The sequence below is a fragment of the Etheostoma spectabile genome, chromosome 13, assembly GCF_008692095.1.
Source record: "Etheostoma spectabile isolate EspeVRDwgs_2016 chromosome 13, UIUC_Espe_1.0, whole genome shotgun sequence".
NCBI classification, from domain to species: Eukaryota; Metazoa; Chordata; class Actinopteri; order Perciformes; family Percidae; genus Etheostoma; species Etheostoma spectabile.
The window spans coordinates 5,775,465-5,791,494 of NC_045745.1; the positions used below are offsets into that span (position 1 = coordinate 5,775,465).

Here is a 16,030-nt window from a genome sequence, read left to right on the forward strand (position 1 = left end):
CACACACACACACACACACACACAAAGAATGAATTCAGGCGATGAGATTGCATCAGCCCTCTTCCTCGCCATGTTGTCTTTTTACACTTTTGCAAGACTTTGGTCAGAGAAGGCTACTTAAGAAGCTGTTGTTGCTCTTTTCTCCACATGTGTATTTTTTATAGACATTACTTGATTCTTTTTTCAATGCCACAACTTAAAATAGGTTCAGATTGAAAAGTTTTTCTAACTGTGTGTGCTTGTGCGTGTGTATGTGTGCGTGTGTTGGGTTGTGAAAGACCTGCCGGCGCTGGCAGTCACTGTTCATTGAGCTGCAGACTCAATGCGACAGATCATTGGTTATTGACAGGTTTCAGTCTGACTTGCTGCCCGCTTTTTTTCTCAAGAAAGTTTCCCCAATTACAACTTGTCAACCGTCAGCTTCCTTCCTCATGAGGCCTTTCCACCAACTCTGATTCTCTCTGCCACTTACTCTCACTCTCAGTCACACATGACCTTATGAATGGGTGACAGCCTTTCATTTGTAAGCCCTTAGACACAGGAAGACCGCGGTGTCAGTGTTAACTCTGCAGTTGCTTTAAAATAAATGAACACCTTTACAGCCGCTTGAATTCAGGCACCTGCAGTTCCCCCCACCCACTGTGCACAGTTGCATGCAAACACACAAGATTTGTCCTCTGGATGTCCTCATTTTCATGTTAGTTATACTAAATCTCTACATCTTGTTTCTTTATCACCACACCCACAGGACATTTTCTAAAATATTTAATGAAGCACTTAAAACCTGATTTAAAAAACGGATTTTCTTTTTTATGTATTTGGAAGCTACTCTCTACTTTCTTGGTTTTGCATCAACAGATTCATGACATAATGATTTCATGCCATGACTGCATAGAGTGTTTGATGTTTGTTTTTTGAAAATTATTTCACCGATGACTAATTTGCTGTGGGGTCAGATAGCTTTATAACATTTGATGTATTTTTGATTATCCCATGTGAAATCTTATAAGCTTGTGGAGCATTTGCTTTTTCATCTTTTTCAAGCAGTTTTTGCTTAATGATTAATTTAAGACACAGATTGTGTCTTTATTTTAATATTTAGGCTTTCTTTTTGTTTGCTTAGCTCTGGATTCTGAAGTGACCATTGGTTGGACATTGACCAGGGGGATTTCATGACATAATACAACACAACACAATTTATTTTCTGATCTTTGCATGTCAGGTAATCTAGTTGAGACACACACACACACACACAACCACCACCATAGAAGACACAGAAATAAGTTTAACCAGTTACGAGTGTAATGCCTTACAGAACATGTTTTGCACTGAAGACATTTGAAATATCAAATGATTACACTGAAACATTACACAACTGTTATCTAGATCATGTTTTATTTTTTGAAAGTTATTTTTCATAATTTAAGTGAAATGATTTATCAGCTCCCTAACAAAACACACAATAGCACCTTCCACTTTGAGTGCATCACAACTTGCTGTTTGTTTCAAACTTAACACAAGTCCTTCTTATGATGCATACGCTGTATTGGGTGTTGTAGGGTGACTTTTCACTTTTTGAAAAAGGCCAGACTTTGAGTTTCACTAGTAGTTCAGATAGTTTTGGTGAGAAGAAAATAGAAGTGTGTTTGTGCGTGTATTGTGGTGCTTTATCTAAGTGTTGCATAATTTGTAACACATGTATTTTCTAACTTGGATAAGGTAATGGTTGGATATTGGATATATACAAGACTTTAACACTGGCTACTGGCTACATGTTGTAGTGTGATTGTCAACTTCTGCAGTACAGTACAACATTATAGGTTAATGTTACAAGGTAGATTTTCTTATTCACTCAATAGGGAGTGCTCACAAATTCTTTTAAAGTTTCAATAAAAACAAATGTGTGTATTGTAACACTGTCACTTAAAAATTGGTTATGTGGCAATAAGAGTTGTGTATCATGATAAAGTCATCTAATGCATTACTCAATTTAGCAATGTGGGATTTTTTAGGGATATTTTTAAAGATTTTTACTCATTCATCAGCAGTTCAAATCAGGAAAGTAGATTTTCTGTGAATGACAAATGGAAAGTGTGTTACTGAAATTCAGCCCCACAAAAGAGCTTTGGATCTGAGGCTTAAACGTCATGAGGCTCTAAAACTGTCAACAGCCATTTTCATCACCTCTGTTAACAAAATGACCAACTCCAGAGTTTTTTTACTGGCTGGAAATAAAATGTAGAGAATATGCAAAGGACTAGAACAAGTTGAACATAAGTGACTTCACATTTCCATTAGACATTTATGACTGTCTGATGTTCCCTTTGAGAGCGAGACCAAAATAAAAAGGTTTTTGTGGAAAAATAACTTTTGACAGTTTTTCAATCAAGTAACGTGGTCTTCCTTTTTCAACTGTTTTTCTAATTACTGTCTGTTTTGGACAAAAGAAACTGCTGTTAGACATTTCAAACTTAATAAATGACTTCTTCGTGAGTATTGTGGAAACAGATTCTTCTATCTCTGGCAGATTGGGTTTCACTCTTGTTTTCCTGCTGTGCAAAGCATTTAAGGTTAAATCTATAACCCTCTGTCTGCAGTAGTTGGATAAAAATAAAGATAATTTTGCTTTGAACTGCCACAAATTTTACAATAAAACCCTCCTCGGATGCCTTTTGGGCTGATAACAATAAGTGATAGCCAGGTTGGTTGGAGCTGTGTGTCTGATCCGACTTGTCGGGTTTCTTATGTCCTGTGACTAACGTACAGATGTCTCCTCTTCAAGGCCGGCGGTGCATGTACAGTCATTGTTTAAGGCAGGAGAAAATTCTGCAAACTCACATTACTCAAGGCTTTGATCAACATCTAAAGGAGTTGTACATCAAGAGCTTTCGTGTAGTTATTCCTGATAAGTGTTCATTTAGCAGTTTTTGTTGTTGTTGCCACTAGTCATAAATAAGCTGCACAGGCTTCCCACCTTTTTTAACAAGTCTGTAGAGTTTTTAGATTTGATTTAAAAAAGAGACCTTATACATTTTTGTAAATGAATGTGCTTCCAACTTTAAAGTTACATGATATCACCCAAATGTTTTCATTATACCCTAACTCTATGGACCTCTCATGGCCACCAATCCTATTTTGATGACTGCATGTAAACAGAAACAATAGTGAAATATTTATTTTCAGTAGCCATTTAAACAGCTTTGTAGGAATATTTTTGTTTTTCAGAATAAGTGCAAACACCTTAAGATTTTGTGCATGTAAACATAGTTGTTAAACACTTTGCACCATGAGAAACAATTATGACTACTGTCCTGTCTTATCCCACAACAGGCTCATTTTATACACTTTAATTCCCTTAAATGTAATGTGCACATGAGGTCAATAGAAGGACTTCAGAGAAGGAAAAAGCCCCTGCTGCTATGCTCCATATAACTTCAGGGAAACAGATTCATCTTTTTCTGTGCCCAGTCCTCCCAGTCCTCCTTTTTCTTATCTCAGCTCTGGCTTCGTCAGCCAGTGAGGTGGTGATCTACAACAGGAAAAGATCAAAATCACCCGTTGCATGCAGTAATGGAACAGGGAGCTTTCCTGTCTTTGACATGCTGTCTGGGCCTACAGCGTCCTTGTTTGATCTGTTGTCAGTAGCTTTGTCTAGGCTAGATCTCTAACTCTGATTCATGGCACTTTTTCACCAGTCATATGTGATGATATGTGAACCGGGAAAAAATAGAAGACTTCCTTAATTAAGGGAACAGCTGTGGTGATGAGACCCGTTAGGTGGCTTTGCTGCTGGTGATTCACTCTCTGCAGGAGTCCAGTGTGTTCACTGCTTGTCAGTGGTGACTGTGGTGGCACTGAGTTTAGTTTGTGCAGAGGTACGGCAGATGAAAAAGTGGGTGGTGAAAATGTGGAAAAGAGAATGAAGAAGAGAGGAACAAAGATAACACAAGACAGACACTATTTTACAGTTATCTGTCATCTTATAGGATCTCGTCTTCTGGCTTTGCACTTAAAATGACTGTTCTCAATAATCCATCATCTTGATTGAGTCAGACACTGTCTGTGTCTTGTATTGAGTTTGGCAAATCCTTCAGAGCCATGTGTCAAGGGAGGCCTATCACTGTCGGGCTCTTGGGGAGAAGGCCATTGAGATGCACAGAGCAAGAGTTGAGACCTGAAAAGGTTATCCAGTAGAAACAGGTGCACGTCTCCATGAGAATGCACCCATTTCCATGTGAGTCCATCTCTAAAGGCAGGGGTCCATTACCAGCACAATGGGCCTGCAGATGGTTGTCCCTGCCACACAGGGCTGTCGGTATTAGAGGATCACAGCAGGCAGCCCTGCTCAGAGGGATGCCAGGACAGAGTCACAGGTCATGGCATGGCAGCCGGGGGTTGTATCACCGGGTCATACTGGAACTGCAATCAAATTTCTATTAAATTGTAAGATAGACTCCAGTTCTTGTTCTTGTTGTAACTGTCATCTTATACCTTACCTAGGTACTTTAAGGTAGTTATTGGAGTAAGTATAAATCAATTAACAAAGTTGAAGTACTTTGCAAACATTTAAATTTGCTCTCTGCATTTACGCTGTTCCACCTGGTTTCTTTCTGGGTTTTGATTCTGTGTGGGAATTTTCTTAAAGGACTATCTTCAGAAAATGCCCACTTGATTTGTGTAACTCAACCTCATACTAGCTTTAAACAGTAGGAAACAAAGGTATGATTACAGAAAGCAAAACCTGTTTCAATGTTCATGGGCACCCAAGTGTTGTTTTCAGACAGGCTTGGACAATTGTGAACCTTCTTTGTGAGTTGTGAAATCCTTTAATGTAATCCATTTTCTTGTTATGTTCCTGTTTTGTACTATTGTCTTGAGGTCAAACAATTTCTTCTGGATGTTAACTATCAAACAACTCAAGTAAAGTTGAGTCACTGGAGAAGTGAAATTGCTGAGAACCATGCAAACTATTTTGGGTTTTCACAGTAGTGCAGTTATATGCGTACATGTAAACGTACTGGAGTTAGGGGAGAATTGTCTGTTACTGCTTGTTTCCACTGAATTTCACCCATCTTAAACCCCCCCAGCTCATATAGAAACTAGGTTTGTCTGGTTTCATGCTGAATGTGGGGTTGTCTGGGTTTAAGGTAACTGTATCCATGTCTTGTAATAGTTTAAGTCACCTAGCACAGGGGTTTTTATGTCACCACATAGGTCTATGTAAAGCAAATTGCACCAATTTGAGGCAAAGAATTTCCTGGATCAATCTATTTTTTGTGCAATAAATATAGAGGACGAAGCTAAAGTGAGCTGCAGTCTTTGCTGAAGTTTATTAGCCTAAGTTATCTTAAATGTGGGGATGTATTGCACCTTTGCAGCCTGAAGCTGTTGCCTATCTTTTTTGTATAAGAATGGTAGTGATAAAAAATCCAAAATGTCAATGTAGTTCTTTAACCATTCACAGCTCTGTCACATCACTGATCCTATAATAGCCCTCTTTGAGCCATATGAGCAAAGTATTCCCGTTAACCCAATCTGCCAGAAGGGAGTATTTTCAATCCTATTAGTCATCGGGTGCTCTGGTCACCTGAGAAGCACCCTGACAAAGATGGCATTGATCAGTTCTTCCACGGCCTGCCCTTCTCTCCTCAAACACAGTCAAAAGCCTCCCTTAGGATGACGGGATCAGAGGCGAACAGGGGAAGACAGTGAGAGTGAGAGATGGAGCGGCAGGTCGCGGCTGACTCTCTTTTTATACAGCGTCGTTAAGTTTAATGCGAAGCCCGGCGGGGCGTCCATTTTCTCAACTCCTCCACTTCCATTCTGATTACCTTGGCCCACAAGCTCTGACAGAAATACAGAGGCAGTAAGCGTCAAAGACAGGTTTCACTCTGAGCCAAAAGGTCTTTAGAAAAATATTCAGTTGCTCAAGAAGACTTATTGTTCAGATTGTGTACTGTAGGCCTATTTTGTCAGTTAATAGCACAATGAAGGATTTAGAAGGGGTACACAAAGATCGGCATGTAATTGTAGCTTTGACAAGTAAGTGTGTATGTGTGTGGGTGTTTGTGCGAGAGAGAGAAAGATACAAAGACAGGGAGAGGTCAGATGTGTGTTCTAGGTCTGAGGTCCGGTGTCATATTATGTGCCTCATGGGCACATTGTGTGTCCCAGGACTTCCTGCTTTATTCAGCCCTTATTCATTTGTTTTGTCCAAAGTCTCACAGTCTGCACCACGCTACACATGCTGCTTGCTCATCAAATCATTCCTACACATGAAATTACTGATGTATTTATTCATCAGGATGGGAACTGGCTTGCATGTTGTTTCAGGAAACAGTACGCCATTGATTCATTTTTAGAGCAGCTCATTTATCAGGGGAACACAACCTGACCTCTAGCTGTTATCATGCACTGAAGTGTATTGTTTTGTGAATCCCATGAACATCGTAATGTGTGCTGTCATTTCACCGGTAGTCTGTAGTATGTGTGTGTCCGTCTGTGTTGTATGAGAGGAGTCATCCGAGACAGAACCTGACTCAGAAGGCAGCCGCCCAGACCCCTTCTCCCTCCCCGCCCTGCCTCCATCACACATCACGCAAAACAGACATGTTTTCCCCCGTCAGTCCAGTGACAAGTATTTTAGAGTGAGGCGAGAAAGTAAGGAGAGTTGTTTGGGATATTTCTTCCCGTAAATATCCTCGGCATTGTCCAGTTATGGATCATCCGTGTTAGGCCTCGGCCTAAAAAAACCCCAGAGCAACCATAAATCTTAATTATGAGGAGGTTGTGTTTTATTTGTTTTATCACAGACACATAAATCATTCGCTTATTATTTTATTTTGTGAAACCTCAAAGATTCACCACTGTGAACACAGTGTATTGCTTTTACTAAATCTTAGGACTAGACCGCTATGGGTTCTTAAATCACATTCACACATATATATATATAACAGTTTTATTCAGAAATAATGTAGCGTATTGCTTTTTGCTAGATGTTCTACATTTCTTCAGTGTTGTTGCAGCACATTAAGACACACTGTTGCATACTGTCGCATAGACGTCGGGAACTTTCACTCGTCTACATTCGGTTGCTCCTAACCACAACCTCTGCAGCATGTAAACTTGAATGCAAAGCTATACTTTGTGCACAACTGAACAGAAAGTTAATCAGATAACTATAATCACGTTGGGCAATTTGACTATTATGTTTATTACAGATGGTTTTGACCTTGCTGGCTGTCTTTTTGCTGAATTTCTCCTTGTTGTTTTGTAAAGCAGTCACTTATAGAGCAGCCAGAGTAGAACATATAGTGGAAGACATACAGCATGTTGTGGCTTTTGAAAGGCAGATAGTAACCTATGTGGTTGTCTGAGCAGCACGTCTCCCAGTGTATATGAACCACACTGACTGTATACAGTCCCACAGTGTACTACTTACTGAAAAAAAAAGTCTCATGTACTTCTGTGCTCGCGCTGTGTTGGATTAGTGACTTACAGTACATTATGTTCACAGGAGAGGCAAGCTTCAAACAGTCTCAGGTTCTCATTTATTCCAAATGCCATTAATTCTCCACCCCGTGACCTTGGTTCTCTGGTGTGTTTCTACCCTTTACATTTATTTAGCTTGTTGTAATGTGCTTTTTTAACTATCTTGTGTGTTTCAGTTTTCTGACTTGCTGCAGTTTCCAATTTGGGACAAATAAAGTGTAAATGTTTGAAGACATACAGTAGGTGGGGTTATCACCAGGTCATTAGGTGTTCATTTGAAAAGAGGGCTACATGTTGTCCCATAGAAAAACAATGTCACCATAGATCCCATTCCTCCAAGCATGACATCACAGGATGGATGGAGACACTGGTGTAATGCCCTTTACCTCTTCTTCTTCTGTTCTTCCATCTCCTCCTCTATTTCCAGCCTGTCTGTCGCTGCCGCTCTCCTGAAAAGTATGACTTGTCTGGATGTGTCTGCAGTCACATCTGACTCATTAAACCACACTTTCTCACCATTGGAAGGGTCCAGGCCTGGTTACACAGTGACCCAGCAACTCCACACCCAGGGTCTGTTTGGGCATGCCGACCTGAACCTGGGGGGTCGTGGGGGTTTGAGGGCTGTTTTATGTGGCTGTCTGGGAAGTGAGAGGAATAATAGACTGCTATAATTGGTGCCCCCTGATTTCCTGGCAGCACTGCGGGCACCAAAGAGGATAGCATGTGTCCGAACTTGTGTGTGTGTGTGTGTGTGTGTGTGTGTGTGTGTGTGTGTGTGTGTGTGTGGTGTGTGTGTGTGTGGTTGTGTTTGCTGACTGAAACAGACGATGGCTGTGGAGCAGGGATGTGATAAACACACTGGGCAGGGGGATCTCCGTCCAGGGTGGGCTCCATGCTTTAGGTGAAGTCATTGGGAAAAAGCCCGGTTGAACTGGAGGAGGAACGATACTCACTCACTCATACACACACACACACACACACACACAAACACACACACACAGAGATACTACCTTACACACTTTTCCTCACAAAGTAAAACCCACTCCGCCTCTGATAATTCCATTATTACACTTAATCAAATCAATTGGAGCAGTAGTAATTTATCAAGCCGAGAGCTGATAAAATGAAATGAGTCAAGCACTGTGTTTTGAGATAGTGTAGAGGTCAGAGTTTTAGTACCTCAGGTCAGAGCGCTTCCTAACAGTGTGTGTGGTGTGTTTGTTGTTTGTGTTTGTGTCTGCGTGTGTGTGTGTGGTTTGTGGTGTGTTTGTGTCTGCGCGTGTTGGTGTGTGTGTGTGGTGTTGTGTGTTGTTTTTGTGTGTGTGTGTGTGTGTGTTTGTGTGTTTGTGCGTGTCTTGCGCGTCTGTGATGTTATGTTAGGTGTGAACTGTGGCCCTGTGGAGCATTGGGTAACACTAGTGATTGCCTAAGCCAGTTGTGATGATGTTGTACCCAGTTGGACCGGCCAGGGTTTGGCTGTCATGTGAGCCCTTGTTCTCTTATCATCCCCTGTGTGTGTGTGTGTGTGTGTGTGTGTGTGTGTGTGTGTGTGTGTGTGTGTGTGGTGTGTGTGTGTGTGTGTGTGTGTGTGTGTGTGTGTGTGTGTGTGTCGTTGGAGTGGCAGCCTTCAGAAGGGGCAGACAGGTCAAAGTCTCCACTGACTCATGGCCTGTGGATTTAGATTTTGCAAAACGAACACAGGACGTCCAAACACACTCCACAGCAGCAGGAAATGATAGTTCATTAAAAAATGAGAGGCTGACATTGCACTCACAAATTAACCCATCACGGTAATAATCAGGCTGCAGGAAGTCAAGAGAAGTGGGGTTTTCGACCATATTAACTTGTTTTGTGAAAGCGTATCTCCCCCTCGTTTCGTTCCTTGTTCAATCAATAAGCGTCTTTTCTTGGCTAACAGGGCCTGGTTTCTGAAGTGTAGAGGTTTATTGCAGGTGAAGGGTATATGACAATAGGGGTACATTTCTGTACTCAAGGCTGGACGAGCTGCAGTACAAACAAGACCAGATGTGTAGCTTTTGGTACCTAATTGTAATTTTTAAAGTTACAAACTTGGAGAAGAGGATGCTATTTTGTACGGACACACTCCAAAAGACCCCATAAAATACCATGTGCTAGTTTTTCTTTGTTATAAAGATTAGGCAATGATGGGTGACTGTGCTTCAGAAATATCAATGTAAGTGGGTAGAAGTCCTTTGTGTAGTTTACAGGAAATATTTCATTTTATATTCTATTCTGAATTCTTTAGCAGACAGATGTGTGTTGATGAGGAATGGGAGCTAGAGAGTTCACATATCTCTCAAATCTTCAATAACCCCTACCTTTTCATTTTAAGAATTGCTTTGTCTTTATTATTTTATCAGATTTTTTTTGGGTGTTTAAATTAAATATTTATACTTCATATATTTGTGTGTGTGTGTGTGTGTGTGTGTGTGTGTGTGTGTGTGTGTGTGTGTGTGTGTGTGATCCAGTCACCTAACAAACCCAGAATAGCTGATCACATACATGCTTGTTTGGTGATCTAGTCTAAAATGAGCTTTGTAGTAAAGTCCACTAACAGACACTATTGTTGGATTTCACTAAACACACTAATGCAAATTGTCCAACACTGTTGTCTTGTTCAGATGTCTATGTTGCACAGATGAAGCCTGCTGGGCGACCGCACTGAGAAGGGTTTGGAAAAAGTGATACTGTGGGTCTGATGGCATTCATAGGATGGTGGTTGTGTGGTTTCCCCGGATCTCTGAGTGAGAGCTGTTCATGTTCAAAGATATTGATCAAACTGTGTTGTATGTATTTACTGAATCTGTTCTTGGATTAAATGGGATTCACGTTCTCAAAACAGTCCTTTTGCACGCTGTAACAGGCTTGAACAAAACAAAGTGTGTAATAGAAGGTGTGTATGGACGGGAAATGTCAATTTCTGAACTTTTTTTAAACTTTTGTTTTATTTGAACTCATTTGAAAAAGGGATCCAGTTTTATAACCGCGTCAACATAAAACTAAACTCTGTTGTCTAAATGCTGTTTGAGCTGCTGAGCTTCTTTGTGACAGTTAGATTCTGTATCTTACATTACATCTGAAAAATTATTTGAGTTTGTTGCAAGTCTTTTAGAGATTTGCCTTGGACTGCTACATATCTTTATTTTAAAGATAATTTCATTCAGTGATTCATTTAGTGACTACGTGGCAATCACCTGATGGAGCTACGGTCATTTGCTCCTCATATCTAGAAGCCTGCATGTTACCTATTTGATGTTGATTAAAAAAGTAATATTCACACACACTTCTTATGTTTCAGAATATGTGCAGGTATATAATACACAGCTATAGTGTTGATAATAAACCACACATATTTACTGGGAATATTTTTTGTAACTCAGGCAAGTGAAGCTTATGCTTTTTGCACAACTTCTGGAAGCAATTCAATTAATTGGAGAGCACTGTTATAAAGTTTGATAGGTTCCACACATGCAGCCTTTTATTGTTGTAAAACCACCTACATTTTAAGACTTTCATTGTTGTTATTATTATTCTTTTTAACTATCCCATATTTTTTCTCTTTAGAAGAAGAGTGAGAGGGAGAAGGGTCATATTTTATATCTGTTCAGATTAACGGCTAAGTGTTTTATATACTGCAATAAATCTGTTTTTCCCATTTATATTTTTGGGTACAGGTCCACAAAAAGCAGGATTATAATATAAAATACATAAATAATTATTTATAGTAAATGATATACAACATTGAATAATGTGAAAATCTACAGTCGGTTTCTGTCCTTTACTGCCTTTATGAAATCATGAGAAAGAAAAGTTTGAAGAAAATAACTATAAATTGAACTTAATTTTAAGCACATTTATGTCACGTTTGTTTAGGCTGATTAAATAAAAATAGAGGCTATGAGCTTTGTTTTTCATTTATTTTCATCATGTTCTGCAATTTATCAATTTAAGTAAGAGCTAAATTATTTCAAATGTACGACCAAATTATGCTCACCATAAATGGAGATACGATAAGATTTTGTTATAAATTAGCCTTTATAGTTCAAACAGAAATTTGGCCCGAGCTTTTAGAGTGTGAAGATCAGCCTTTTTAAAAAAGAGCTGTAAATAGTTTTGTTCAAACTGAATGATTTGCCTGTTTCTCGAGGCCGCAGTGTTTTAGAGCCTCACCTTGGAAGAAGATACGAGTGAGGAGTTTTCTGGGAGTCTCATTTAAAGCACAGGTCGTTAATGTTTGATCAGTAGCTGCTGAGTAAACAGTTCAGGCTTATTGTTTGCCAAATTATATCTTATTGCTGTTGTAAATTTCAGCTTCTAGTTTCCCCCCCTCCTCTGCCTTCACTCAACTTAGGAAGAACTGAGAAAATACTATTTCACAGTTTCAAACATTTACTTAGAATTAAAATCAACTTTTACTTTTTTAACAACAGTTACTGTACAACATCATACCATCTATCACATACATTTAATGCATGCACAAGATACACACATTTCTTATTTAATGCCAGATAGAAGTTAATTTATTTTTATTTTTTAAGAAATATAAACTTCTTCTTTTCACAGAAAGAAGTTCAACACAGGTACTTACGGGTAAATTATGAACACACTTACAGTAGATATTTCTTAAATCCAACAATTTCACAACCCCTTTTGCAGAAAGTGAAAATATATTCCTTAAAAAGCACAAAAGCTCCCGATTTTTAATGGAAGGACTAAGAGCCGGTCCCGACTCTGAGGCATTCTAAATGGGTTTTAGACTGCTAGCTTTGAGCTTCTGTGTTGGTGGATTTGCCCGGGCTCATGACTCAGTGTTGCTCATCGTGTAGGAGATGATTCGCCGCCATTTCTCAAAACTGTTCCTCTCATTCTTTGTCCTTGCCTTTTACTTTTTTTTGCTGAACTAGTGTATTTCCCCTGTGTTTTCTGATCTCTCCTTTTCTTCTAAGCTCATATTTGGCTTTACATCCAGGTTATACATTTTTAAATTAGTTTGGTAAGTTTCTGTGTGGGGTAGATAGGTTAGGAATTTTGTGATGTGGGGGATGGGAATAGGAGAGGCTTTGTTTCCCTCCAAAAATACAACCCATGCTTGATTTTTGATACCGTGTGTCCTAACCATTTTCTATTGTGTAATTTAAAGCCTGATGCATCTGTTAGACTTCCTGTCTGCTTTTCCCATTCACATGTAGGATATCCATTACCTGGTATGAAGTTAATGATTACTAAAAGGCTTCCTTGTTATAAACTCAGTCATTTAACACAATCAGTTTTTTTTCTCACCATAACATAGGTGTGTGTGTGTGTAGAGGTGGGAAGGGACGGAAATTACTTGCCTCCCTCAGAGAAAGTTGCCAGCTATAAACTCAACCGTATGTGACATGACTGCCCACGCAGACCTGCCTTAACGTCTTTGATGTGTCTCTGAGTTTTGATGAAGCCTCCCCAACGTGAACAAAAGACGTAAAAGTGGAACATAGGGAAGGTTTTGAAACAACAGCTCAGGGGATGTAATTGACTGTGTATAGCCACAAAGAATAAGTGAAGGTCTTTAGTATGTATTTGTTTAGTGATTAATCACTAACTCCAGCCTAGGGATGGGCCACTGATTCGCTATTCTAGGGCATTCTCTGCAGTCTCTCGTGTCTTTTTTCTATTTGTGTGTGTGTGTGTGCGTGTGTGTGCGATTGGAGGGGAGGGGAAGGAGGGGGGTTCAGTAGTATGCTTGTAGTTGGTGGCTAAATCTTGTAAAGGGTTTCCTAATATGGGCTGTCTTACAGGAGTGCCCTCCCTCTGTGGGCCATCCCCCCAGATCTCAGCCAGTGATGACACAGTTTGGGTACGACTCACTTCCTCATTAATTGGCTGAAACCAGTTCTTACAGGAACCGCCTGTGATAAATGTGAGAGTTCTGAGAAGTCATTCATTTCTCCTCGCTGCAGCGGCAGAGGAGGCACTGCAGGGGAGTTGAACGAGTTCACCGATGTGTGTGTGTGAGAGAGGGAGAGGAAGCCGAATGTGTGTGTGTGAGGAGAGCAGAGCAGAGCGGGAGAATGTGGGTGACTACGGCTGCCGCGGCTGCTGTATGAGGAGCAGCCAACTTTATTCATGCCGTTTTTGATTGTCTTTTGACTTTTTTTTTGTTTTGTTTTTCAGCAGCACTATTTTCTATAGCTGTGGTACAGTTTGTACTTTTTTTTCTGTGTGTATGTTTATGTGTGTGTATCTGTGGGGATGAGCAGTGAAGGGATCGCACTCGTTGCTCTCTCCATCTCTCTCTCTTCTCGGAGAGAGGAAGCAGGGAGAGCGACACTGTACAGGACATAGGACAGCATGCCTCCCTTTGTTGCTGCCCTTGGGCTGGTGAGTAACAATGATGTGACGTGATTTGTGCCCCCCCCCTTCTTCCACCCATGACCCCCCCCACCACCACCACCCCTCTCTCTCTCTCTTTCTCTCTTCTTCCTTCCCTCCCTCTCTTCCTCTTCCCCCCCCCCCCCCCCCCCCATTGGTTGAGGCAGAGCTGTTCCACTGCTGGGTGCGGCACTGCAGAAGCCCTTCAGGGAGTACTTGGAGGCCCAGAAGGCCAAGCTGCACCATCACGCTGGAGAGGGGATCCCAACTGTAAGTACCCCCCCCCCCCTATTCATTCACGTGTACGCCCCGAGAAAAGAATGCAGCCCCCTTACTTTTGCCTCTTTCACTACTTCTCCCTCTACTTTTTGTGTTCCTTTCTTCTCTTTATCCTTCCTTTATATCTCTGACCCATTTTCTCTCATGCACACAATTCTGTTTTCAACCTCTTTGCTTTCAGTTTAAAAATGCTAATTAGTTCAATATATAATTTCATGTTTACACGAGAAATGTTGATATTGTAGATTTTACTATAACCTGTAGTGGTACAGTAGATTACAGAGGCTTGTTTCGGGCCAGAATGACAGAGTAGGCTAGCGCTGCACTGGGCGGGCTGGAGGGGAGGGAGGAGAAAGAGGGGAGGGGGAGGAGAGGGGCCAGTGTGGGGTCTGGCTCCACTCGCTGTATTGAACTAATACCGTAGTGCGGGACGTGCTGACTCATGCTCCATCCTACCAATTGGGAGTGTGTGTGTGAGTGTGGTCACTCCCCTATGTGTCACACACACACACTTGCACTCAGTGCCCCGCCTGAACCCAACACTGGCTGTAGACCGGGGAGCCCTCCCCCCTCTGCCAGTGACAATCCATCAAAAACCCCTGTCTAGAACAAAAAGGGCCAATTGTAGCTGTAGCCTATTTCTCTTTCAAAGCTTTTTTCCCTCTTCTCCATTTCTCTCCCTTGCCCTAAGTGATTCATTAAAAACCAGTTTACTTCTCTTAGTCGCCTACTAGGACAAAGAGAAAAAAGGATAAACGTTGGGATACACAAGGACAGATTAAGGCATTTCTGGAACAATGTTCCTTTTTTCTTGTAACTTGAGCCTCCTGCAGTTACAGGAGGAGAGAAGCGAGGCAATTTAACTTGGTGGAGGCAGGCTGCAGGCTGGGGTCAGTGAGGGCGTTAGGAGGGAGGTTGGTGGGGGCTGCCGCTTGTTTTATTACCCCTGATCTCTATCTGTCCTGCACATGGAGCTGGATCCCACCTAGCCTACAGCATCAGGAGCAGAGGGGACAGCGGGGGGGTTAGAGGGGGGCCCTCAACTTACTGACCGAGCTCCTCTCCTCTCTCTCTGTTCTTACTGTGGTTCCCTGCAGGAGGAGAGCAGGCTGTCGTGGCTCTTTGAGAAGGTTGTGGTCATCATGGTATGCTTCTTTGTCTGCTCCATTGTCAACTCCATGGCCCAGAGCTACGGCAAGCGCAAGCAGCAGGAGAAGTACTCGGAGGGCAAAACGGAGTGAAGGCCAGAGAGCATCAACGTCAGAAGCTCCCAATGATCCTTTACTCATTCAGCTCTTTCTTCTGGCTGGTAGCCCCACCATTCTCTAAAACAAAGTATCAGCCTCCATCTGGTTTCTGTCGTTATTGTAGCAACATGTTTTTGTTCTCTGTAAGGTAGGTGCTTGTTGGAGTGCGTGTGAGTAAGCTGTTGTGTTGTTGCTTTTAGCAGCTCCTGAGCACGTGAGAGGAAGGTGCTGGCAGTACTTCTCCTCAGTGAGGCCGTAAGCTGCTGTTTGTTCAACTAGAAGAACCTTAAAGTAACACGTCTGTAGACTCACAGAATTCAATTGATTTAAATAAGCTACTAGACTTACTTTTGATTATGTACTGACTGTTTGTTCAATAACCTAATTATCATCTATATTTGCTGGTTGATTAATAAGACATTCTGTTCTGTAGTTGTTGTGCGGTATCTGATGTAGTTAGATAAGACTGTAAATGATTGTGTCATTTCTACATCGTGTAGAGCTCGGAGTTGGTCGTTGTAAAGATGTTAATCAATGTTTCAAGCTGTTGCTGCGTTAGATGACCACTTCTTTTGTGTGTGCAGTAAAGCTGCTTATGGTACTTTTGGATGAGAAATGATAAATTGGCCATGAATCACCCT

The 16,030-nt window shown here is 41.2% G+C and overlaps 1 protein-coding gene across 1 annotated transcript in view; it reads left to right on the forward strand.

Moving 5' to 3' along the window:
• The window catches only part of LOC116700772 (vacuole membrane protein 1), a 57,967-nt gene extending 41,937 nt beyond the window's left edge, over nt 1-16,030 (forward strand). The window contains 2 exon segments of the mRNA XM_032534219.1: nt 14,031-14,133; nt 15,240-16,030. Of these exon segments, the coding sequence (XP_032390110.1) occupies nt 14,031-14,133; nt 15,240-15,383 (247 nt within the window). The 3' untranslated portion in view covers nt 15,384-16,030.